Source organism: Etheostoma cragini, chromosome 21 (genome assembly GCF_013103735.1).
Source record: "Etheostoma cragini isolate CJK2018 chromosome 21, CSU_Ecrag_1.0, whole genome shotgun sequence".
NCBI classification, from domain to species: domain Eukaryota; kingdom Metazoa; phylum Chordata; class Actinopteri; order Perciformes; family Percidae; genus Etheostoma; species Etheostoma cragini.
In genome coordinates this window covers 3,354,239-3,379,432 of record NC_048427.1, presented here as the reverse complement: position 1 = coordinate 3,379,432, position 25,194 = coordinate 3,354,239, and the positions used below count along the sequence as shown (strand labels likewise).

Below are 25,194 nucleotides of genomic sequence, written 5' to 3'. Positions count from 1 at the left end.
TGTTGCCGCTGTTTTGTTTGATATTTTGTTTTTTTAAATCAACCCTCATGGAGGACTTTGTTTTTGTAACACAATCTTCCATGTTTACTGTAAATAAAAAAGGAATAAAAAACAAAAACACAAGACATATCTAAAATGTAATCAAGTAATCATTGACAATGTAACTATAGTCTAATCCACTTTTTCTTTTAATGTGATGGTAGTTACTTATTTTTTTATAATCTGATTACGTAATCCTGATTACATGTAATCCATTACTATCTAACTCTGGTTGCTTCTGAAGCCTTCAACCACAACCTGGGCCGTCCTCTGGGAATCTCTTGCTCAGATATCATGGAGATGCCATTAAATGAAATGTTGAATGTCATTAATGTTGTGGCACACTATGGTGTGATATCATTTTGAGAAGTAAAGAAAAAAAAGATACATAATGGAATGAATGAAGCAGCTTTTACAGTTCTTGTGTTGCCTTTATTAAGTCCTTTCAGTTTGGGAAACACTATGCTTGATACTTATTTAACCAACTCAGTTTGAAGAAAAACAAATCATTTATTACATTTTAGAGCTCAGAGAAAACAATGAACCAAATTCAAAATATAATGGTAGTTTGTTTCCCTTTTCTTTAACTATTATACATGACTTTTCCAAGTTTTCCTTGACCATGTTAGTCTATATCCACAATGTTCCTCTACCAGGATTGCTTAGTTGCATTCAACTTATTTAGGACGGATATCCTTTTCCTTGGGCTTTCTTTGTGTTGGCATTGTAAACTCTGGTGGATTTCTGAGGACTATCGTCAAATGCTCCTCAGATCTCTGCAGGGTAAATCCAGACAGCTAGCTAGACTATCTGTTCAATCTGAGTTTTCTGTTGTACAACTAAAAATACTTCTGAACGTACACACGTTCCACCAAAACACATTCCTTCCCGAGGCTATTTGCGGAGGCTCTGTCGCTCCATAGGGTGTTTAGTGCTGGCCAGGACGATTTTGATTGGATTAAAGACATGCCACTAAAACAGAGCACATTTTTTTCCCATCCGGAAATACTGTGTGGACTTTCCAGACCCTCCTGGGAAGCGCTGTGGAGGAAGGTCTGGCAATGCGAGACTATAACCGTGTGAACCCTGATTAGGGCTTTTAAAGGCACTCAGGTTACAAGTTGCAGTTTGTCATCCTGCCCATTTAAAAATTCCAAACAAAAACATTTACCTCTGCACTACTTTTGGTAAAAGAGGATTTTATGTTAACATGACATCAAATGTAAAAAGAAATGTTTTTGACAGGCATTGGCTCCTGGGTTGTGATGAAGTGAAATATTAAGGCATCAGGAGCACTATGTCTTTCACGATTTCAGCTTTTTTGTACACAAATGTATTTTCTGTCAACTTTTGTTGCTTATATGTTTTTGTATCAATATCTCTCTCATATACTCATTTATTTTATTTATCCTTCTGAAGTCCCATGATCTGCTGCCTTGGGCCATTTGTGTTTTTCAACGTAGTTGCACAACATTCACCAGAGTCCATGTAATTATTCCTAACTTTAACATGAATGGCAAAATTGCCCTCAGACCAGTGTGGTTGGGCTAAAGTTCATGTGTTTAGTCCCAGAAGCTGCTAAAACGGAGGCCATTTTTCTAAATTCATGATGAGAGTCTCAGTCTCCTTTCAAAGTGGTTTTGGGGACTTTGACCACAAACACCATGGGGTCTTTGGCCTTATTGCTGAAAGCTTTTCGGATGATGTCGACAGCATGCTGATGGGTCACGCCCTGCAGGGAGACTTTGTCCACAGACACCAACTCAAACCCAGCCTGGGGACATGAGAAGGAAAGTTTAAGGCAGACAGTCAAACGGGTGAGTGTCAAGCGGGTATCTGCGGGTCTTAAAAAGCATTGACTTTAGTTTTCTAGAAGAAAAGAAAGTCTTAAATACTTACTCATGCTTGCCAAAGGCATTAATGTGAGTTACATTACTAACACAACTTCTACTGCTAGGAAGCTCATCATCTGATCTTTTTTAATTGGTTAACCCCTTTTCTGCTGTTAAGCTGGGTCCATGTTGCATTATGTTTAAGTGATTCTTGTTTTAAACTGCTGGAAAGCACTGCAGAAAATGTGATTTCCCATCATACTACCATACTTTCAATGGCATGATTGTGTGAAGTATTACATTGCATTCTATGTGGTTTTAAAATGTAGGAATGTAGATGTAATTTTGGTGAACTCTGCAGAAACCCTCTTCATTATGTACATCATGTTGTGTTACCTTAAGCACTTCACAGGTGGAGGCAGCTCCTCCAGGAAAGATCTTCTCGATCTTCACCACTGGCTGAACCTTTGACTCCATCCCGCCAGATATACTGATGCCTGAAACGCCACAACAAGAGTGGGAGTCAGTGATGTGAAACACCTGCAGCTGTAAGTACACAACTATAAAATACAACCACTGCTTTGACCTAACTATGTACTAAGTGAGATGTTGTGCAGATAGTATTTTGCAGGGTTATGTACCCTGATACTGTATGTGCACGTGTTTAACATAAACACATTTAACTTTAAGTTAACAATTGTAGAATATACAAATCTGCATATGTGTAAAGAGGAAAAATATACACGACGGAAGATTTTTGTAGTATTTTTGGTATTGGATAGTTTTAGCTTGGCAGGTTTTGAGACGTCTGTCTCTGAGCTTTGATTAATGGTGCTCACAAAAACCTGTCTCTGTAATCCAGACACCAATAAAAAAGTAATAAAAAAGTAGTTCTTTTATAGGAAAGCGTTCACAATATTTAATATGTTGCTGGGTTTTATTATGCCACTCCTGCCATTTCTATTCCCAAAGGTTTTGTCATCTCTGTTAGTTGTCTGTTAGTTTTAAAGATAATTGCAACATGAATGGTTGATGAATTTTGGGAAAGACATGATGGATTGAACTGAACTTAAATTATTTATAAGAAGATTCAGGCATTAAATCAATGAAACCATTTTACCCAGTGACTGTTTGGTCTTGGAGATGCTGACAGTTTTGAGCTCGTATTCCTGTTCCGGCTCAGAGCCGCTGAATCCGTTCTCAGAGGAAGCTGGATGTCCGTTCATCTGTTCACTCCCCGCTCGCTGATCTGGACTCGATCCGAACACCTGCGACAACGAGGGCCGAATCCTGCGAGCAGCAGTCTGCAGCGTGAACACCGTGTCGTTACTCCTGTCTCGACTCTTCTCCTTTTTGCTTTTGGATTGGCCGTTTCTAAACGGGGACCTTCCTCTCTCTGAGGCCGTGTCCCCCTTGTCTGAAGTGGAGTGCAGCGACACCTCGTCAAAGTGGACAGAGCGAATCGTGCCGATGTCCGTTCGTATAGGAGGCCGGGGGTCTTGGCTGCTTGCCAGCAGCCAGTTGGGAAGCATGGGGTTGGCGGAGGGGGGTCTGAGGTCTCTGGACTCTGTGTTATATCCGTCCACTGGTATGTCCAGCAGCGGGGTGAAGGACCTGGAGGGATGAGACTTCTCCCTGGACCTCCGGGGCCCAGACACACTGAGCTTCTCCAGCTCATCCAGTAGGTGGCTCTCCTTCTCCACCTCCTCAGCATTGTGGAGCTCAAATCTTCCCCTGTAATCTGGAGGGAAACACAAACTGTATCAGCACCTGTTTTTGTGCTCTGGAAGCACACAGATGAAGAAGTATGAATGGTAAAAAATTAAAAATACTTGTGTCAAATGTATGAGACACTAAATGAGTTCCTAAATCAAAATTGCAACTTGATATCTCATTACTTCTGATTTACTGAATCACAATTTAGTCTTAGACAAGTCAAAATGAAGACCTACAGAGTACAGTATTTTAATTTTCATCATGCCTAACTTTTCATTTTTCTTTTCTTGAAAGAAATAGACCTCAGAACACTATATCTATAGTATGCCTACCACTCTTATATTAAAGAAGAAGACAAAACAACTGCAGAAAAACACCAATCATTTACAATCATCAAACCTAAGCACTAATAAATATCCAGCCTACTAGTTTGGTGAAGACTGCCTGAATATTTATTTTGTAATGTCAGATGTAATATAAGTTTTTAGAATTCGTTATATTGTATTGGTAAATGTAAACAGAGTACGTTTTGCCACCCATTAAATTGTATAGTGAAATCAAATCAAAAAGTGCTAAAGATTTCAAACTGAAGTAGTATTGTAGCTGCGGTGAAAGGTACCAACCCGGGATGGGGGTGATGAGGCGCCGTTTGGGTGCTCGACCAGATGTGGGAGAGCGAAGAAGAGGAGTTTGGACTAGAATAGGGAGAAGAAAGAAAGAGAACATGTTACAGAATGGAGCATAATGAGGACTGTTAAGACCTTTTGTGTTGCATGTTTGCACTGATCACGCTGATTCTGACAAACTTGGCCAGCATTACACGCACTTGAGCGATACTTGAGGATATCGTAGGCCTCGACTTCGATAGGGGTCACCACGTTATTAAATGCGCTCAGGTCAGGAGGAGAAAGCAGCATCCTGAGAAAAACAACAGGAAAAGAAGAAAAAAGGTCATTTTCATTGTTGCATTACATTAAAAAACACATCACTCTTCACTTCACTTAATACCACAGTTTCTCTGGCTGGATTTCAACAAAGTGGAGAGCAGATTTCTTTTTTTTTATCAGAGTTTATTAAAATGTATTATTATCAAGCATAAAGAAAATCGTTCTGATCCAAATGTATATTTCTGTGAGTGTTTTGGCAGCATTATTATAGGTTGGTGAATATCAAGGCCGGCGGTGGCTGTGGGGTAAAACTGTCCTCTGATTATCAACCATTTTCAGATCAGGGATTAGCAAGCAAGGTTTCTGTATGTAGCACATTAAATATCTAGTAATTATTTATTTTTTATTTTCCTTGCTCTCCTTACCGGACTTCTCTCAGCAGCAGCAGCTTCTCAGGTCTGTCCAGCACGGCGAGCAGCTGGCGTATCAAGTTCCCCACTGACTGCTCTGCCACGTACTGTGCAAGAGGAATAATAAAAAGTTTGCTATCCAGTTGATAATGACTTAACCCTTGTGTTGTCCTCTCGGGTTAAAAAACTGACAGAAATATGACATTTCATGCCTTTTTTAGACTTTTTTTCTTCACTAACATCACCTTACTAACACTAGTTTTACACTACTTTTTGGAATTTATAGTCAATAACCCTCATTTATATAGAATTGTATCTAGTATTTGAGTTAAAAAAGCAGAAATTATGAGTTATTTTGACTAATAGTTAAGATCATAGGAACGTACAGATGAGTTTAGTCAGGAATGACAGTGATCATGTATTAACAAAGAACGTTGTGTGGATTCGAATCCATTTGTTGTGGTAAAAAGAAACCATTATTTCAGATATAGACACTTTTTAAAGGGGTCAAATTGGACCCGAGAACAACAGGAGGGTTAAACTTAGAGCTAATGTGAATTATGTGGTGTGATAAAAACTAAACAAAGACTCCTTTATGATCAGTCCAAAGGTCAGCACATCTAAATACTACATCTAAAAAGTCTTCTTACCCTTCTGCACGTCTCCATCACAGCCGCCACCTCCTCCTCAGTCAGCAGCCTGCGTGCCATGCCCTCCACCACGCCAAGCATCTCTGAATTTGGCATCGCACTGAACTGTTGTCCCCCTGAAAACATGATGGAGCTTAGGATGTTTCTCTATAGGCCCATCAATACCTCTTTGCAGTTCAACTTTACATGAGTAAATGATGTAACTGGATGACAGACAGTAGTTACAGTCTGAATAAATCTGTTCTATCAGTGTATAGTTTCCCGAAATACAGCCTGTAAAGATCTTTGAGCTTGCTTGGGTGGCTCAACATCAATCAGTCAAAAGCACCATAAAGTCAACCTTTTCAGCATGGAGTAGGATTCACTGAACAAAGTTAAGTCACATGGTTTAGGATTTCAAATCTGCCACAGAGCAATTAAGGAGATTTGCTTTCTCAAAGTCAAAGGAGAAAGGCTCAAGATATTCTGTATTTTCATTATAAACAAATAACATCGAAAATAAAAGCAACAACTAACTGACCCTACAAACGAGTAGTCAGTGTGTCAAAGTTTGATATTCTTCTGCGCCATAGAGCTCCATTGTTCTCCATTGTAGTTTATTTTAACTCAATCTGAAATATACAATTATGCTTGCTAATAACTCAGCTGCTTTAAGAAAAAATTGAAACTACATATTTTTGACTAGTTTCTTAAGATTTACAGCTTCAGGTGGAGGGAAAGGTTTTGGTGCTGAGTAGGGAAGTCGAGAGTCTTCAGAGAGAAACTGTCATATTAGTGGTTTTGGTCTTTTTACAGGATTTACTGACGGCTGGAAAAATGCTGAAAAACTGCAGCATTTATAACCTTTTTAAATGACATGTGACTTTAGTTTCCTGTGGCATTTACTTGTGTGATTGTCTTCATAGCACAGTGTGACATTTTTCACAGAGCAACCCAAGCAAGAGCCAGCATCTTCAAATGTCCTGTTCAAAACTAATTTGTGTTGGTTTTTGTGGAAGTGGGAATATTGCAACTTTAATGATATTCATGAGGCAAAATTGCAGCTACCTTTGCCAGCCTTTTGTGTGGATGGTGACTTGGAGCGACCCCTGGAAGTGCGTCCACCCTTGAAGAGCAAGTTGACGAAGGTTTTTGAACGCTGCAAGGTGCTCTTCTCCTCTGGGTGCTTCCCTTTTTGCTTCTTCTCTTTCTCCTGCTTGATCTCTATTGGATAGCAACAGTCGGTCATTTATACGGCCATTCCAACCATGCCATCCTTTTGATGTTGCCAACTTTTTCTTTGCCTCACCTGCCACGGTGACTTGGCTCTGGGACCTGCTGATGAGTCGGCTCGGTCTGCTGAGAGCCATCAGCACCGACGTCTTGGGGGACTCTGTACTCTCCCTGACATCCTCTCCACGGATCACCGTGTCTTTGAGCAGAGTGGTTCGTCCCAGGCTGCGTGTGGTTTCTGTACCGGTCCTCTGAGAGGGAAGGTCCGTCTGCGAGGCGGTCTCGGTTAGCTCTGACTCAGACCTGGATAAAATAAACTACCATGATCAAGTCTGGTCATGTTGCTTTTTGTATGTGTGTCTGCAGAGTAAAAAGATGATTTTCATAGCCTAGAGCAAGCAAAAAGGTCTGTATAATACAATGTTTCAGTATTTTTTACAGAATTACTGAAGATTAACAACCCTGACCTTTGGTCCTCAGTAGAGATGCAGACATCCACCATGTCTAAACCAAAATGCAGGCTGGTAGGGAACATGACCTGCGACAGGCCGCTCAGAGAGCTGACCGGAGTCCCAGACGACAGAGAGGAGGCTGAGGAGTTGGAGTCTGAACCCTGGGAGGAAGATTTCTGAGTGCCATTGGCCACTGATGAAGAAAACAAGAGATTATCTAATTCACATATATCAAAGCATATCACTGAGGGTTCTGTGATCTTTACAGGTTCACAGCTAGAGCCTCACACAGACAACAGACACAAAGGATTGCAGCCTTCTAGATAAGGAAAAAACAGATACATACACTTATTGAGCCATCTGTATTCTGCAACCATCTCTTTGTAAGCGGGGTATCGTCCTGCTTCCTGTGAAGATATGGCCACAGATATGCAAATGAGATACAGTAGAGACCTTGAAACTTTTATAGGATCGCTATATTTGATAAAGAGTAACCTCAGACTCACACAGAGACTCACAACCACACAACTTTTCATCCTCAGATAGCAACACATTTTCCTTCTTGACTTTCTAGTAACCTCTGAAAGATGGGATGCTTTCTAACTCTTCAGTTTCCACAAGTCAAAGCGAGGGACCCCGAAGAAAAAACTTGCCCATGACACGGCTCTAAGCTTTGATCAGCACCTGATCCCAGCTGCCTGGTGAATAATGCACACGGCCTGGCTATTTTTCAGAGCGCGAAACCCAAGCTCCGACAAGTGAGCGAGGAATATTACAACTGCATGCCAGCTGTCGGGCGCCGCTACACAAATCGCCGCTACGTCCACTTTGTGGCTACGCGGCTCGTGGGGTTTGTATTCATAAGAGAATTACAGATGAAAGGAAGGAAACCGGTCAGAAAGTTAAATGTGTGTCAGGTCATCTAACCGAGGCAGTAATGAAAGAGCCGACATGCTTTCTGATTACAAAGTCATTATGAAATGTGATGCTTCTGCTTGTGGTTAACACGGAATTTAACACCAAACATTCAACTGATACAACTTCACTTCTACGTTTGTTTTCTATCAAATTGGATTACTTTTGCCTTCTGGAAAACTTTATGACAACTTCTGAGCATTAATCATTTAAAAACAGATTCCCTTGACAGCAAAGATGTTCCCTGGAGGCTGACATTTGTTAATTTTCCATCAAAAATTCCTTTGTGTCAGCTCAAAACTTTATACAAAGCCTCTCTATACAACCTTCCTTAGTGTCTGTCCATATTTATTTGTGCCACATCATCCTGTATAAGCTCGAAGCCACTGGAGAGCAGTTTTCTTATACAGAATGTTAAAAAATGAAAGATGTTTTTATTTTAATGCAATCCATAAACATCACAGTCTTGCATTTATCATTACATTTTTTGTGCAAAATCTTTTTTAGAAACATTTCTTTTTTGGCACTCTATGGTTTTCCCATGTTGCCTGCTTTACAAAGTCAAATTTTATACATGGTAGCTCTCATCTTTTATTTTATTTTTGTGTTACAATGACATCTTAGACTTGGCAGAAAGGGAAACGACATGCATCAAACGGTTGATGACTGAGCCTCTGCATATGAGCTCAGACGCTCTACCAGGTGAGCTACCAGGGCACCCCACCGCTCTCACCTTGATGGTCAGCATGACGTGCGTGTGGCTCTTCAGCACCTCCACGGCACTACTGTGGCTGATATCCTCAAAGCTCACTCCATTGGCAGCCAGGATCTGGTCCCCCATCTTTATTCCATTCTCCTCAGCCAGACCACCAGGATCTAGTCTAAAACATCACGACAGGAGTAAGTATGAGAGACTTTTTAAGGACTCAAAGTTTTAGAAAACAAACAGGATCTAGAAAAGAACGTTTCCCATGGCGGAGGTTCGTACTTGGAAACATAGATGCCCAGACCAAACTCCTTTCCCCCCCTGATGTTGAAGCCCAGGCAGTAGTCGTCTGAGGTGGTGTAAAGGTGGACGATCCTTTGGAGAGCGCTCCCAGAGCTGGCATCCGAAGGTGTCTGTCCGCTTTCCTCCACCACCATACGCCTGTGTATCAAGTCCACCCTGGAAGATTGTCCACAGTCGGTCAGGATCTAATATTTCTGTGATAAACTGAGCTAATATTAACAGGAATAGTTCTTCATCACCAGGTCGTCTTCTCCTTGGAGTAGCGGATGCCGGGGACTTTGCCGACGCGTCTCACCACCATCCTCAGCCTGTTGTTGCCTGTCAGGACCTTCACAGCGCTGCTCATCGTAATGCTCTCCAGGCTGACACCATTCACCTCCACCAGTTTATCACCTACACACAGGCCGGCCTCCTCTGTCGACACACAATACACACAAGTAATGTCACAGGAGCAATACAAGTAAAGTTACTACAACAAAGGACATCAGGATACATGTGGCTCTATCACACTATTTTACACAGTAGCATGTTCGTTTACCTGCTGTACTGTTGTCCTCCACCTTACTGACAAAGATGCTGAGGCCATGCTCCGAGCCTCCACGCACGCTGAAGCCGAGCTTGCCGTCCACACTCTTATCCACTGTGATCGTATGGAGGTCCTCACTCTCATCTCCACCTAAAAACATCACATGGATTTCAATCACTCAATAAAAATACTTTTCAGAAAAAAACATGGATGCTGTGTCAATAAGCCAACAATAGAGCTTAATTAATTAATCTAGCTATCTTTTATAAAGTATCAGGTCTATATAAAAAACTAAACATTATTTAAATGCTTTAATTACATTAAATGCGTTATGCATTAACAATACAACAATAACATTTGAGAATAACAATATTACGATACATTGCTTGTTTCATTTTCATGTTATTGAGTGTTGACAATGTTATTGTCTGAGGGTTTTTAATTGATTGTTTCAGTCTGAGATGTGTGTATAAAGATATTGTTTCATTTTGTGTCTATGACCAAAACATTGTTTTTTCAATTCTGACCGTGGACACTGTGGGATCTCACAAAAAGGTTGAGATCAGGTCAGCGTGATGCTGACATGAGACAGTAAATGCACCCTGCAAAGTAAGTTTCAACTTTGCTGTATCCAAAACTGTCTTAATCCTAAAAGAAATACCCATAATTCTTTGTCTGTCAGATTTATAAAGCAGTGTTTTGTCTTCAGTAGTCTGTAGGTTGTCATGTGCACTACACATGCAGCCAGCCCAACTGCTCCTTACCATCCACGGGAGAGTTGATGAGGATGACCCGGCCCATGGGTGAGGAGGATCGGATTCCACGTCGCCGCTGCTCCTTCTTTCGTAAGAGGTTGCGTGCAGCCGTGTGTGACCCTTGGGTCCCGGGGGTCTTCTCTCTGCGGGACGGGTCTGCCAAGTGAGCCATGGAGGCTGGCTGGGTCCCCTTTCACACACACTCCACCGGGGGCTCAGCTCCGGGTGGAGGAGCCTACAGCAGCGTATAGCAGAAGGAATGGGATCCTCAGGTAACTTGTCTGCTGTGCTTGTTGTGGGATTTTTATAAAGTTAAAAGTTGAGTTAATCAACTCATTAAGCAAAGTAACTCACCGACGCAGGTTTCTTTGTGACATGATAGCTGACTCTTTGGCACCCTGGAGTCACACTTTGGTCCATTCCTGCCCATGTTGCATCTCTCTCACCTGTCTGAGCCTGGCAGAAAAATAAACACATCCAGTAGGACTACACGAGTTCATTAGCCTTCATGCCATTCTTTGCAATTCACCTTACATTAAGGACATTAATACAAAAGGCAACAAATAAACTGCAGGTGAGGATAGAAATAGGATTTACTAGGTTTATTTAGCTCAGACCTGACCCACTTAAGAGTCAAGATGTCACACGGCGTTACCATGGTTACATGTCACTAAACTTTACCCGTGATAAGTGTGTCCTCATGTCGTCACCTTGGGGTTTCCCCCAGAAGTCTCAGTGCTTTAGCACCCCGGACAGCGACATTTAACGTTTATTGACACCAAGATAGATTTAGGCAAATACAGTTTAATTGCGTTTAAAATTATTCCGCTACGCTATCTAATACATCCGGGAACAAATGTAGACGTCTCTATCCCATTATACACAACCAAACAAAACACAAACAAGCAAACATCTCTTCTTCTTTCAAGCACAGAACACCGCAGACAATACGGCAGCTCTTCTCGTGTAACGTCATATTCTGCTTAAGTACTAGCAAAGAGGCTACTAGGCTAGGAAGCGCACTGAAAGGCGACAACAAAACCAGCAACTTGCAATTCATTCCATATTCTGTAAACTAATTTGGCTAAATTCAGCTACTTAGTTATTAACCTACCTGAGTCCATGTTGTGCAAAATGATCTAACGCACCTCTACCGTGTCTCTGGCTGTTTTAAAAAGTTCCGCCCCCGGCCATGCCGATTGGCTGCTCTGAAGTTTGAGAGTTTTTGATTGGACGACTATTATGCCAATCACTTACCCGGGTGTCAAGACTATTGTGTATACTACAACAGAAAATCAGTGATGCCAAAGATACTGACACAAAAAAGTATGCAACACAATGCACACAGATACAACTTAATGTATTAAATCTACTTTAAAGCATTTCTATTGACTTAACATCTTTTATTCTAATATTGTGGTTTGAGGTGGTTTCAGCATCAGGTCTGCCTCCTCATTGGTTTAGACACAGATTGCCAGGACAAAGAAACATGGGCAACCTAATGAAAAACACTGAATCAGATGAAAGCACTGGACTTAAATCTCATTTGTTTTTTGTTGCGGCCTCCAGGATAGAAACAAAGATCAGCTTTGCTTCCAAATTCCCTTACTCTATCGGCTCCGGTTTTATCCGCCGAGTAAGATTCGGGACAGTGCTTATAAGAGAAAATCTACAAAACTTAGTTAAGATGACAAACTTGGATCAATAAACACTACTTGAAAGAAGACCTTGCAGGAAACCAGACTGATTTTGCATGTTGAGGTTGGCTCTGAAAACTCTCCCACCCTCCACCATGTGGACTTCAGATGACTTTACCTCATGAAGTCCAATATTTTAACAACTGTTTCCAGCGGTGAATAACAAAAACACAACTGTAGCACACAAAGCCTTGTTTTATTGGTCAAAAGGTTTCTTGGCTTCCAAGAGAACACAACAGTATCACAGAGTAATACAGAATACTGAGTTTTGGGGTATCAGGTCTGCTCCCTCTCTTGAGTTTAAAGACAGACCATCATTAACACACTCAGAGCCTTTTACTACAGTCATACTCATATGCATCCTGGTTTCCCTAGAGACCCAGAGACTCACAAATCTAACTTTACAAAGCCTCTTTTCTTACACCATTTTTCTCTGTTTTACAAGTGTGAGATTCTTATCCTTTAGGGATAATACAAAGCATTATTTCATCTTTAAAGACAGACGTTCTTGTGATATTCTTCTGACAGCTCGGATGACATCTTCAATGTTGACTTTATCTCCAAATTCAACCTCTCTGTGCTCCAGAAGAATTCCCTGCGGGAGAATTACAAAAAATTAATACATAATGCAGTTTCAAGTGTGCTGGTTTTACTCTTTCACATAATTTGTAGAGTATTAAATGCATTTAATTAATACCTGAAGACTTTCGGAACAAAACTTGACCGTATGTAAGTTTTACCTGCTCTCCTCGCCCAATGACGAAGACCCCACCAAGGACGAAGCCCTCTCCCAAAACATTTCCCATGAAGCCCCTCTGAAAGGCCCGCAGGCCGTTCATCCAAACTCCAACACGCAGGAACGCCAAGAGACCCATCTTCCGCTCACGGGGCCCATAAAAACGCCTCTGCAATGCAAGCACACCAACCAGAAGCAGCTTGATTCATTCACGCATACTAAAACTGATCTCCCACAGATCCTGAATGACTTATTCAAAAGAATTAAAAAAAAAAAAAAAAACAGACCTCAGTATCGGGAGGAACTGATCACATTATTTACACAGATTAATTAGGGAGAAGAATCTCTCTCTCTCTCCCCCCACACACACCTTTTCATCCAAGAAGATCTCCCCCTTGAAGTACGTTCTGAAGTTCTGGACCTCGGTGCCGACGTCCTCCTTCACCACAGCGTACAGAGGGACCCCGAGCTCATCCAGCTGGGGCTTCAGAGAGGACAGCTCTGCAGCCTCCTGCAGCCAATGACAAACATGAAACAGTCAGATTGCTCACAGTGCACTGCAAACACAAAAGGCACAGCATGCATCGACTGGTAAAATAATACCAGACCTCTTCCCAATAGTTTTTGGTGCTGGTAGTATTTTCTTACATATTTTTATAGTTAGATGTTATTTCTTAAGGGTTCTTTAATTTCTTTAAGGATGCATCACTTGATTAACCTTTTATTGATCCATCAATTGCATTTATATTGGTATTTAACTTAGAGGCTAACACTTATGACCTCTTGGAATACGTGTTCCTTTTGGTACTTGGTGGCAGTAGGACTTTATAGAGAACTCATGTGTTGGAGCTGTGTCAATGGTGATCGTCATATTTTATCCACTGTTAACTACAGTGGATCAGGTATATGACGATCTGGTGAAAAATGACAGAAAAATAACAAGGGACCCGGGTCACCCTCTTCATGGCACTCTGACTGGCAGGGTCATAGAGCGTAGTGGTAGGCTAAGACCTCCTGTGACACAAACTAAGCGGTATGCTCTTTATACCTCAGGCTATGAGACAGCACAACAAGCACTCTTATGATTTTTTTTTATTTTTTTAATTGTATTTATGTATAATATTGTAAAGTATTTGTGGTAATGTATGTATTTATTCTTTAGTTTTTATGGGTGTGATGGCGAGTGCGAGCACTGTAATTTCCATTTTTGTGGAGGAAATAAACTTGACCTTTAGGTGGCGCTGTGGGCAGTCCAGGACAGGTGCGCAGCGAAGTCTGTGGTTTGTTTGTTAGCCGGGGTAAAGATGGGGGTTTTATATTGAGATTTAGCCTATTTTTGGTATAGTTTGAAGATTAAATGGATATTCGATTTTAAGCTTTGGGTTTTTGAACTATTTTTGTGTAGTTTTTGAGTCAGAGGATCCACGTGACTGTCCGAAACAAACTGTGAGTCAACATGTCTTCATCACTGTGCACGGGAGACATTCCCCCTCTAGGAGGTTGATAAAGTTATTAGGAATATCTATGAGAGGCGTGGAGGAGGGGGGTGTTAGGGGCTCTAAATCCCTTTTCATTAAGCCGATAACTTCATTCTAACTAATTTGAAGATAATTGTGATTGCCATTACCTCTCTGCACAAGAATCATCCAGGTCGCCGCACTGCCATGATGACAGCCCCGGACCCCTCCCACAGAGATTTCGCTTTCAGGGTTCTTTTGTCTGAGAGAAGAATGAGGTAAGAGTTGAGCAACAGAATAAATAAATACTTTCCAACAACAGCTTCTTTCAACACACACATTCCATTTGACCATTTATGAAATCCAACTCTCCAAATTTATACAAAATGTGGAATTTACCTCCTTTCAAAGTTTTGAGTTCAGTCTCCTCCAAATATTTGAGAGCGGCCTTCATCGGTGAGGTAAGAAAAATATTCGTAAAACAGTTCATAAGCCCAGTGATGAGGCCGCCGGCAGCAGCCACGGCGTTAGCTATTATTTCCATTCTTCTTATTATTATTTCTCTTGTCTGCCCGTTTTACATTACTGCATCTTGGCTCCAACAGCTCCTCTGTGACTGCACCGCAGGGAAAAGGCGCATTTAAACCGCAGCTACAGCGGATCCTCCCAGTGTTGCTCAAACCGAGCCTTGTTTTGGACCGAGATACTGATCGGACGTGATTACACGCAGCTGTGTTTGATAAGTGACGCCGTCATCGAGTCTGCTGCGGTAACACAACTGCAGATACCGAAAAATTACATACAAAACAGCCACTGTGCAGCAGCGTTGGCCCAACCTTCAGTTCAAAGGTCACGTTAGGAAATCTTTGGTAAGTCCTTCGGCGTTGCAATAGTGTTGCAATATGTTCCATTATTTCCCGAATTAAGCGACTTAGATTGACATATAGCCTACTGTGTGCATGTGACAGGAAATAAGTCACATGAACCATAATCACTACAAAAAAAGCTCTTGACACGATTTCACACACTGCCTGCAGGAGTTGAATCATACAGAAACAGAGAGATACTGAAGTAAACCAAATATATATATAGAGGTGAGAAATGTTTATTTTTTGCACGTTTTATATCAAACTACATGTGTGCTGCAGCTTTGAAATCATTTAACTTGACAGATTGTGAAACAACACTGACTTGATCAGGTATGGTCGGCTTCTTGTTCGTCCTCCTGATAAGCAACACAAAGCTTTATTATAATTTATTCACCACTGAAAGCATTCAAATGGAAACATTCTGAAGTGTAACAGATTTTTTCACATTTTAAATAGATCATAAATAAATGGCATTTTCACTTGTTGTCCAGTTAGCCTACAAGGTCTACCTTCTCCTGGATGTTTGTGTTTTCAGGCTCCTCTTGTGGGGTCTCGCTCGGGACTGGATCACTGTCGGCAGGAGCCGAGCTATCAGCGGTTTCAGTTGTTTGTTGCCCGTCTGCCTCCTGAGATGAGTTGATCAGAACAGCTCTGGTTAAGCATTAAACAAATTTGTCATTTTTGCATTTCTGTCTCTTGCTTCTGTTGTAGTCTGGCTGACTGTATTGCTGCTGGGACATTTTGGTTCTCTCTCAACACTGCTGCCTCCCTCTGCACTTCTTCTTGTGTTTGCAAAGAATAAGACAGAGATATTCTGCAAAAAACCTGATCCATTTCTACACTAGAAAATGTCTCTTGTGGTTGGAGACCTTAACTCTGGTGCAGACTCCAACTTACCAGTTGAATCTTCATCAACCTGTGGGTAAAATGGTGTGATGTAGAGCAATTAGTAGTTTGCCTTTTCTCAGCTGACTCCTGTGTGTATTTTCTTCACCTGGACACCTGTGTAGTTTATGGGAACGAACATCTACTTACATTCTGTCATCTAGCCTGTAATGTTTAAGCTATCTTCAGCTAACTTTGCCTCCAATCTTTTTTACCACTGTGTTGACCTGTCCAGTGTCTTTCCTTGCTCTTTATCCCCCATCTCTTGCGTTCTCAGTCTGTATGCATGGAACATCCTCATGCACATCACCTCTATTTCATTACCTTCTCTGTGTCTCGAGGGGAACGAGGGCTTTGTGTGTCGTGCAGCTCTTCTGTTTGGTCTGTTTTTAAGTTGTCAGCTTCTCGGCTGGGAGTCGCGTGTAACGGTTCAGTCGGCTCAGATTCAGCTGCTTCATCAACCACCTGCAGAGCCGTTGTGAGACAGAATGACATGTATACTTTAACAATTTTAGCGTCAGCGTGAAACAAAAGGAAATGTTTTGCCATCTGCTCTGTATTCAAATTGAACCCATAGCGTATCTGTTTTTCATATCATGGTACTAAATTGGTAGATGTAATTGGATCATATCACCTTTTCATCTTGGTCAACTTCTTTCTCTTCTGTTTGATTGGTGCTTGCGGTTTTCTCTTCTATATGATTGTCACTTGGATCCACCTCTGTTTTTTCTTCTGCTTGATTGCTCCTCTGTTCCACTTCTTCTTTTTTAACAGGCACTTCTGTGGGCTCCTCTTTGACCTCAGTGTTGAGGGCCTCCAAAGGTGTTTTCTCCAGGGACTCTGGTCCGCTTATGTCATCTGTAACCTTCCCCTGGCAGACATATCATCTTCTTAAACCATTTTGAAATCATTTGGTAGCCATTTCCACACAACATTAGGCAAATTATGCATTTTAAAATAATCATCATACGCTGCCAAAAACCAAAGTCAAACCAAACAAAGAAGTGATTGCAAAAGATGAGAGAGCCAGCCACCACCACCAGAAGCACAGATTTGAGATCTACTGCTTTTATCACCTCTGGTTCAGTGTCATTTTGCTGAGCTTCACTTGGATTTTTGTCTGTTCCCTGCTGGTTTCCAGGATCAGGGGTGTTTGGTTTCTCAGCAGCTTCTGTTGTGGCTAATGTGGGTGCATCAGCCTTCTCAGAGATCTGTTGATGTTGATATTCTCTTGATGGATTTGGCTCAAACTGTGTAAATGTACTTCAATTGGATCATAAGTGGTGTACATTAAAGTGAGGATATATCCTCACTTTTTTTTTCTCTCCTTTATCTGATGTCCATTCTAGCTCTCGAGCTTTGCTTAAAATTAATTTAAGTAAGTAACAAAACGGTATCTAAACACTTAGAAGGAGGTTTCAGATGTCCAATGGTAAATGGAGGTTCAGTTACAATAACGTTTTGTAATTAGAATTAAAAGGCAGTGTTAACCGGGATTTTGTCACACAACCTACGTTTTTAGAGTCTTCCAAGGCCTCACTGATGTTTCGCTCCTCCTCCCTCAGCTTCTCCTTGTACAACGCCGCTTCTCTGGCTTTCGCCTGCTCCTGCTCCAGCAGTGCCAAATTGGCCATTTTCTGCAAATAAAAATGGTAAAACAACAAGGCCTGTGACTGAGACAAATCCTGACATTTTAACAGCCTTTATACCTGTAGTTTCACCCCGAAAAATTGAAAACCTTTTTAAGGATTTCTTGAGGGTTTTGACCTCCTGACCTGGTATTTCTTATGAGCCATATTTCTGCAGACACGCAGGGCACTGTCCAAGCTAAAGGTATAAAAGGTGACTGGATGTTTGTTGCCTCCGCCCCTATGAGCTTTATAGCAGTAGGTCTGAGGAGCTTAAACTGTCTAAGTCTTTGTCATCCTTTACTGCAGTACATTAAACCTATTTGAAGATCAGCAATCTGAGGCCGTAGAGGAACGAGCAGAAGTAGCTTGGCTACTAGCTCTTTAATTGCAACTAACCCGGTTTCCCAGGGGTCGTCTCCTTGGTGGGTGAGGTCATGTTCTGCATATCAACTCCTTTAACATACTCCCTTGTTAATCTAAAACAATCTTGTATAGCTGCTTTAAATGTACCAAAATAGCCTTGCAAGCACAATGGCCTTTGTCATCAATAGCATTTAAACTTATAATTTATTATAACAGATTTTAATAATTAACTCCTAAGCAGCATTTTGTTTTATGCTGGAGCTGGCGGAGGTGATTTTTAACCACTGTATGTAGGAATTAATTAGGCATAATTTATTTCCAACATGTCTTATCTGTTGTACTATTATGGTATTTATCTTATTGTTTTTACATAGTATTTTTTCAGCTGTCTGATTGTGTCTGCCTCATTGCATTCCTGAAATGTTTTTTGACTGGTTCAACAGTGTACAGCACTCTGTTTTTAAAAGTGCTGTAAATAAAGTGTATTATTGTTTAGTGAAATCATTGGCTGTCAAATAAATGTAACGCTAGTGGAGTAAAAGTATAAAGTAGCAAACAAGAAGTAACGTTACTCAAGGAAAGTACAAGTAACCCGGAATTCCACTTACGTAGCTAACGTTAGGACTTTGTGTAGTTAGTTTGGCTACTTTCAGTTTGCATTACTATATGTATTATAAAACAAACGAATGGGTCTGTAAAAAAAATAGTTATGACTGTATACACACTGTTGGGTAATGTCCCCCCCTACTGACAGAAAGCTAAACAGCAGCTTACCTTAGTCTCGTACTCTACATTTGAGTTGTACTGGTAAAGCCAGTGGGCCAGGTACTGGATGGGGTTCACCGGACGCTGCTCGGCCACTTCCGCGAGTCCGTCTGCCAGACATTTCCCCAGGTGTTTTTTTATATACTCAGAGTCCATGTTTTATCTGCGAGAAATATCGAAACATTAACGTTGTGAATGCTAGCTATAGGTTTATAGCTACCGGTTTATAGCTACCGTTTGCTCTAGGTTTATAGCTAACTACCGTTTGCTGATTTGAAGCTAACTGACGAACCTCTTTCGCCAGTTAGCGTCGGTTAACCGGAACTCAAAGTGAAGCTCCTTTTCACGTTAGTATTTAGCTACACAGTAGTTTTTTTATATGCAAGATGTATTATTTCTATCGTAGGTTAGATGTATTGACTAGGTTAGTTTAAGGATATCGTCAAAACAAACCTTTTTCACCGAGCGTCCGGATGTATTAGTGTCTCCATGGGAACGGTGTCACGCCATTAATGAATCCCCTCCCCTCATCCTTTTAAACGGGTTCCTACAACCCCTGACACTGAGTTTTTCAATTAAAATCAGACTTTGAGACATTATTAGGTGGAGAAAGGGTTTAAATCTGAATTGTAAATAAGCCCTATCTTTGTCACAGCTCCTAATGGAGAGATGAGACTTAATGCCTTTTTTGTTTTAGGTTGTATTTAAAGAAACACAGTCAGCTAAAGCTTACAACCATTTGGGCAATTAGTAACACATAGTAAAAATGTCCCAGAAGTTACCCTGATCCCCACATTATCACCGACAGACTTATTGCTATGATAACCCAGACTAAAAAGTTACATGAGTAGGCTATGGAACATTCTTCTTTAGGCTTATATCTGTTTAATATCTTTGATAGCGACAATATTTATTGCTTTGAATGTTTATTTGCACCCTGTCCTGAAACTGGGACAGTATGCTCACACGGGAGAGAAGGAGGAGGTGGGAAAGATATTGCAGCAGGCTCCGTTTCCAAGAAACAGGTGACACCCAGTTAACATTTGTAATCACAGATATCATTTTCCTTGTATAATCATACTACACACCTTTCAGCCAAATATAGCCTTTACGTCTGTATGCAGTCCTTTCCCCTCTCATTGTGCATACAGAGGTTATTTTATCAATTATAATAAAAAATGTGCATAGTTTGTCATTTAAAAGAATCCCCATAACATCATGAAGTGTATTGTTTCTCAAATTTTCTAGCCAAAACATATATTAGCAGTTTTTGGTTAGTCTCCACTTTCATTTATCACGAGAGGGTCTATTTTTTTTTACATTTTATGATGACATTTTAATAGTGCCCACACATTATTCAAGTTTTACTTTCACTCCTAACAAGGAGAGCTATGTAGGTTATAGTTACACAGTGCTGCTCATGCGTATAGGAACCCCTGCATAAGTTGACTGAAAAGAGGAATAAAAAAATCATCTTTTGGAAATTGATCTTAATGCCTTATTTAAAAAAAAAGGAAAATCCAACCTTTGAGTACACCAATTTTCTTTATGAAAGCACGATGTAGGCCTTTTGTGTGTGTGTGTGTAGCTATATATATATATATATATATATATATATATATATATATATATATATATACGTTATTGATAAGTTCTTCCTTAAAAGACATCTAGGGGGTATGTACACACCCTTATGTTAAAGTCCCATGAAGCAGGCAGATTCTTATTTTTAAAGGCCAGTTATTTCATGGATCCAGGATACTATGCATCCTGATAAAGTTCCCTTGGCCTTTGGAATTAAAATACACTTTATAATTATAAGCCTATAGGCTAAACTCATTCAAAAGTAACGCTTAGCAATAAACATTAACGAAACATGAGTTCTCGGGTGTAGGGCCTACGCTAATAAGTGCTTCAATATCCTAGTAATAAATGAATGTATTAGCCTACTCTAAAGCAGATCTTGCAGGCGGATCAGCTGAATAAAACACTTTATGAGTGTGTGCTTAGAGTTCGGCGGTGGCTGCAGCAGGACCGTCCCGGACGTTTCATGCGCTGTTGGCACTAGCCTACTTGGCGTCAAAGTTGTGAAAGCGCTTGCGGGCGGAAATGCGTGCAGGAGCGACCAGCTGTGTGGGAACGGGGACGCGGTTCCGCTGCTGAAGTGTCAAAGGTCTGCTCTGATCCTACCTGGAGCGACTCCTCCGGTTTCATCGCAGGACACCACTGCGTCAGCAACAGCTGTCCTGCAGCCGCGCACTGGCTGCCACAAGGGGAGAATTACGTCCTCAGTGGAAGGCTTCACGGAACACTTGATTTTTCTTGGATTCTGTGGAAATATTTGCTTTACCGTGCAAGGTAACCCGCCACCTGCCATCTGTAGTCTAAGCGTAAAGAGGATCTATGCATGAAGCTGAGGATATAAAAAAAGTTTGACCACAACATTATCATATTTCTGTTGTGTTGTTATGTCTGCACTGGTCGTGAGTTTGACGCCTGTTAATTTGAATGCTTCAATTTCTTTAGATAAAATGGATTCATTTGGCAAATTCCTGATTATGAGGTTATAGGCTGTTTGGTTTAATGGTTTATTGTTCCTCCTCATTTGGTATGTAACGGAGAACCATGTAGCTGTAGAGTATTTAAAATGTCAATTGTTGGAAATGAAACAAGGTAGGCTATACAATCAGGTGCACTGCTGAAGGGGTTACATGCAAATATGTGTTTTAATAGGAGCGCCTTTGTTCTAATTATAAACACGGACCTGTAATTGAGCTTAGGTCAAATTTGGAATTGGTAGATTTATGGCTTCTCGTGTTTGTGTGTGTCTGTGTGTGTGTGTCTGTGTGTGTGTGTGTGTGTGTGTGTGTGTGTGCAGCGCTGAAATAGTGTTTTACTATATTACGCAACAGTAGCCTACATGTATTATCAAAGGGGAAAACTGCGCATGAGCATCATATAACAAGTGTTCACCTGCCAGGTGAATCTCCCCCTGAAGACACATGGCTGTAGTATCCAGTGTGGACACATTGCAACCTTCTCAATCCCCACTATGCCTTCTCCCAGAGGGACGTTGTATTTTTAGCTCATGTGTTCATGGCAGATGGGCAAGATACTGTGATGCTGTGGATGCTCATATCCCACAATGTCTCTGCCGTTAATCCATGTGGCTCATATCAGAGGTGTGCGACTACAGAGACAGCCTGGCTCCATGCATGCAAAGCAGATCTTTTGGACCCAGTGGAAGACATGGAGACTGGTGTTCATATTAGATCCTGTCAACTCTTACATAACAGGATGGACTCCTACTGTGGAGCCCAAAGCTGCAGTAGTGGATATGGATCATCAGTTTTTTTTTTACTTTTTAGATTGTTTTTTGATTGCACATTGCATCATTTCTCAATACATTTTTTGCAACCCTTACTTGTTTCATCACATATGTGGTAGATGGTATAAAATCATATTCCTGTTAAATGCATAAGGTGTAAAGATGCATCTGGGGTGTTCTTCTGCCTGAGTGTGTTTGGTGTCTCGCATCACATGTTCTTGGACGCTGAAGGTGTCGGTTTTGAGTTTCTTTCACCAAGTGAGCCCGTGTGACTGCTTGGCCAGGCCTCTGTATTTTCCAGAGTATTCATAAGGTAAAATAAGGTTAAACATGAGTAAAACTTATCTTCTCCAAATCTAATTTGTGCAGTATAAATGTGATCAACATACAGGTTTGTTACTTTCCCCAATTGAATATTGTGTGTGAGAAATTAGGTATTTTTTTTACATTGGTTTCAACATGTGCAATATCCTTTGTGGATACTTGTGTTTTTTTAAGGACGCTTGTAATGGAGACTTGATAACTATGACTCTAGCTGTAGCTGGTTGGGAATATGTGAGCACTGTGGTGCATGGATATGTTAATAGCTCCCCCTGGTCCCTCACAAGCTGGATGGAATATTCTCCATATCATTCCCACATGTAATCTACTTAGATTTCTGTGCAGCGAGTGTAAAGGCCAAATGGGTCAGTTTGATGAAACAGAAGTCTGTTTAGAAAGCTGCATTAGACTACATTGAAGAACAACATTATTTGTGGTTCATTTAAAAGCTTAAAGCGCCCATATTATGCTCATTTTCAGGCTCATAATAGTATTTTGAGGTTGTACCAGAATAGACACCATATTTTAGTTGTACTGCACATTGCTGCAGATCATGTTTTCCCCCTGTCTGTTTAGGTCTCTGTTTTAGCTACAGAGTGAGACATCTCACTACTTTACTATCTTTGTTGGGAGCAGCATATGCGCAGTAGCCAGGTAAGATCACATCAGCTAGATAACTGTTTTCCAACTTTGGTCAGTACAAGGCAGGATTAGCTGGGAGACTTCTTCTAAACGAGGGACACTTGTGTAATACTTGCAGAACAGGGACATGGAAGTAGTTCTTTTATAGATTATGGTGAACTAATTAATTGTAGCAGTGTTTTGCCATTGAGAACAAGCTAGCATGCTACAGTTAGCCATCTTGTGTTGGCTAGTTACATACAAAGCCGTGGAGATTTTGAACAACTCACTTGGAGACTGAAGGCCGAGGACATTCAGAAAGCTGTATCTCACTCAAAACGGCATGGATAGTCTTTGTTCCAAGTTTGTATGCACATGGAAGCACTAGTGACACAAAACAGCACCCCAAATCCCAGAAAAGGGGATTTATTTCCCATAATGTTTAATAGTGACATCATATCATTAACCAGGAGACCAAGATGTTTGTGCTGAAACAGCTAGAGACGCATTATATGGCGGCATCCTCTAATTCATTCCTGGATTTAAACATCAGTAGGCCTATATGTCTCGCTAACACATCTGACCATTTTACTGCACCAGGGAGATTACGCTAGGTCTTCACAGCTCCTCGGTATGCAGCAACAGAGGCATACTGCAAATGACGGCAGCTGTCCCCTTAGCAACATAATGCATGTAGGAATAAAGTGCAGACTGAGTCTACTGTGCTCGCATCTAATAAAGACATCAAAGTAAGACCTCGAGCGCTTGACCCTGAGTAGTTATGAACATGCTGATGATTTTCAGTCGTGCTAAATATGCATCTGGTGGCAACACACAATGACACGGTATGGAGTAGGAGCAGGTGGAAAGGCCTGTTTTAATGTGGCACCCTATGGAGTTTGAAATACAAGGTTAAATGGTGGGTGACAGGGTGTTGAAGCAAGCTGGGAGAGGGCAAAGTACAGTGCAGCAAAATCTGACCCCGTGAGAAAACAGGGGGAACAGGAGCACGGTAAATGTCAAATGGCGTGTCGATAAAAGCCCTTGTTTGCTCGGTGGATCTGTTTTTTACAACTTGACTACATTCCGTTGGACGTTGGACAGGACTTTAAACTATTTAGGGCAACAGACTTAAGCCAACAAATGATTAAAATTGATTAAGATATAAGGTCTTCAAACCACGTGGCCATGTTGCCTGTTAAAATCACAGCTACAGTACAAGTCAACATGGTCTCCTACAGAAAGGTTTCTGCTCATCTAGTCTAGTTACTCATCAAGTAAAATGTATTCTTCCCAGATCACATTACAGCCCAACTCGAGCTACCCTTGTGACAAAAGCCAAAAGCTACTTCGGCTAGTTTCCGGAGGTGAGTATTGGCATTCGCATTCCCGCGGCCGGCTAGTGTAACCCAGAGGTGTCTACATTACATCGTCCATATCCTCAACCGGAATGTCACGGTGTACATGGCCTTCACTGACATGCAAAGTGATATATATATTACTGTCGGGGAAGGCTTCTGAAATCTAACATTCCCTCCCTCGTCCTCAGCTCGCCACCTGTCCTCAGAGCGACTGAACGAGCACGGTCCTTGTAATGAGTTGATTGTCTTCAGCTAGACTCTTAAAAGTCATGTAGATTTACTGCTCTGTGCTTCAGTAACATTTTGAGGGACTTGTACTACCATTTGATCTTCCTTTTAAAGAAAAATTCCAGTCAATCTCAATACATAGCTCTGTTGTTTGTAATTCTGGTGTGCTGTCAATAGCAAGAAATATGAAAACAATCGGTGCTGTCTAAACCAAGGTTATCCTCCTGCTAGAGTTGGCACCCAACAGGCTCAAACAGGGCAAGTTTTAAACTTTTTTTTAGCCTCTAAACATGTTCAAAATGTCATTAAAAGTGCCCACCCATGTGCAGTTATTCCTTCCGAGTGAACACAAGGAATCTGACTGCTGTATATGTGACAGAAAGGCGTGTTTTGACTAGTGGGGACTTCACTGGAAAACAGGAAATAAACGGAGGAATGCGCGCGAGCTGAATTAACATAACTTTTATGCCTTTCTGTCACATCTACTCCAGTCAAATTCGCTCTGTTCACTTGGACGGAATCACTTCAC

General features: G+C 41.2%; 4 protein-coding genes across 11 annotated transcripts in view; 1 reads left to right on the top strand and 3 right to left on the bottom strand.

Annotated features, from left to right (window-relative positions):
* Positions 1–446: 446 nt before the first annotated feature.
* LOC117937355 (PDZ domain-containing protein 7-like) lies at positions 447–11,598 on the bottom strand. Its single transcript, XM_034861248.1, has 18 exons — positions 11,518–11,598; positions 10,758–10,859; positions 10,413–10,638; positions 9,661–9,798; positions 9,362–9,536; positions 9,102–9,278; positions 8,847–8,994; positions 7,545–7,605; positions 7,214–7,391; positions 6,823–7,049; positions 6,582–6,737; positions 5,535–5,650; positions 4,900–4,991; positions 4,414–4,505; positions 4,211–4,282; positions 2,992–3,612; positions 2,268–2,368; positions 447–1,813 (listed from the first exon to the last, which is right to left on the bottom strand). The coding sequence occupies exons 3-18, from the start codon at positions 10,573–10,575 to the stop codon at positions 1,658–1,660; spliced, it is 2,673 nt and encodes an 890-aa protein (XP_034717139.1). The 5' UTR covers positions 10,576–10,638; positions 10,758–10,859; positions 11,518–11,598; the 3' UTR covers positions 447–1,657.
* Positions 11,599–12,545: 947 nt separating this feature from the next.
* Positions 12,546–15,091, bottom strand: LOC117937360 (peroxiredoxin-like 2A). Its single transcript, XM_034861265.1, has 5 exons — positions 14,693–15,091; positions 14,464–14,555; positions 13,207–13,347; positions 12,841–13,005; positions 12,546–12,695 (listed from the first exon to the last, which is right to left on the bottom strand). The coding sequence occupies exons 1-5, from the start codon at positions 14,835–14,837 to the stop codon at positions 12,582–12,584; spliced, it is 657 nt and encodes a 218-aa protein (XP_034717156.1). The 5' UTR covers positions 14,838–15,091; the 3' UTR covers positions 12,546–12,581.
* Positions 14,915–21,236, bottom strand: dydc2 (DPY30 domain containing 2). Of its 8 annotated transcripts, none has more exons than XM_034861259.1 (8): positions 20,997–21,236; positions 18,816–18,969; positions 17,562–17,684; positions 17,124–17,258; positions 16,682–16,918; positions 16,372–16,512; positions 15,672–15,788; positions 14,915–15,518 (listed from the first exon to the last, which is right to left on the bottom strand). In XM_034861259.1, the coding sequence occupies exons 2-8, from the start codon at positions 18,960–18,962 to the stop codon at positions 15,489–15,491; spliced, it is 930 nt and encodes a 309-aa protein (XP_034717150.1). In that variant the 5' UTR covers positions 18,963–18,969; positions 20,997–21,236; the 3' UTR covers positions 14,915–15,488. The 8 variants fall into 8 exon arrangements, with proteins under 8 accessions (XP_034717150.1, XP_034717147.1, XP_034717151.1 ...); XM_034861256.1 differs by lacking the exon at positions 20,997–21,236 and adding an exon at positions 19,260–19,496; XM_034861260.1 differs by lacking the exon at positions 20,997–21,236 and adding an exon at positions 19,260–19,496 and having other exon boundaries at positions 16,682–16,912.
* Positions 20,951–25,194, top strand: part of scn4aa (sodium channel, voltage-gated, type IV, alpha, a) — a 26,266-nt gene continuing 22,022 nt past the window's right edge. Inside the window, exon 1 of the mRNA XM_034861245.1 lies at positions 20,951–21,164. The gene's annotated coding sequence lies outside the window, so the exon portion shown is untranslated. The remainder of the gene's footprint in view (positions 21,165–25,194) is intronic.

Excerpts from the sequence above, each read along its gene's own strand:
- LOC117937355 (XM_034861248.1), bottom strand. The coding sequence starts at position 10,575 with ATGGCTCACTTGGCAGACCCGTCCCGCAGAGAGAAGACCCCCGGGACC. Across the intron at positions 9,799-10,412 it reads CATCAACTCTCCCGTGGATG|GTGGAGATGAGAGTGAGGAC; the intron begins GTAAGGAGCAGT and ends TGATGTTTTTAG. Across the intron at positions 7,392-7,544 it reads ATACAGATGGCTCAATAAGT|TGGCCAATGGCACTCAGAAA; the intron begins GTATGTATCTGT and ends TTTCTTCATCAG.
- dydc2 (XM_034861259.1), bottom strand. The coding sequence starts at position 18,962 with ATGGACTCTGAGTATATAAAAAAACACCTGGGGAAATGTCTGGCAGAC. Across the intron at positions 16,513-16,681 it reads AAGTTGACCAAGATGAAAAG|GTGGTTGATGAAGCAGCTGA; the intron begins GTGATATGATCC and ends ACGGCTCTGCAG. Across the intron at positions 15,519-15,671 it reads ACACAAACATCCAGGAGAAG|GAGGACGAACAAGAAGCCGA; the intron begins GTAGACCTTGTA and ends GTTGCTTATCAG.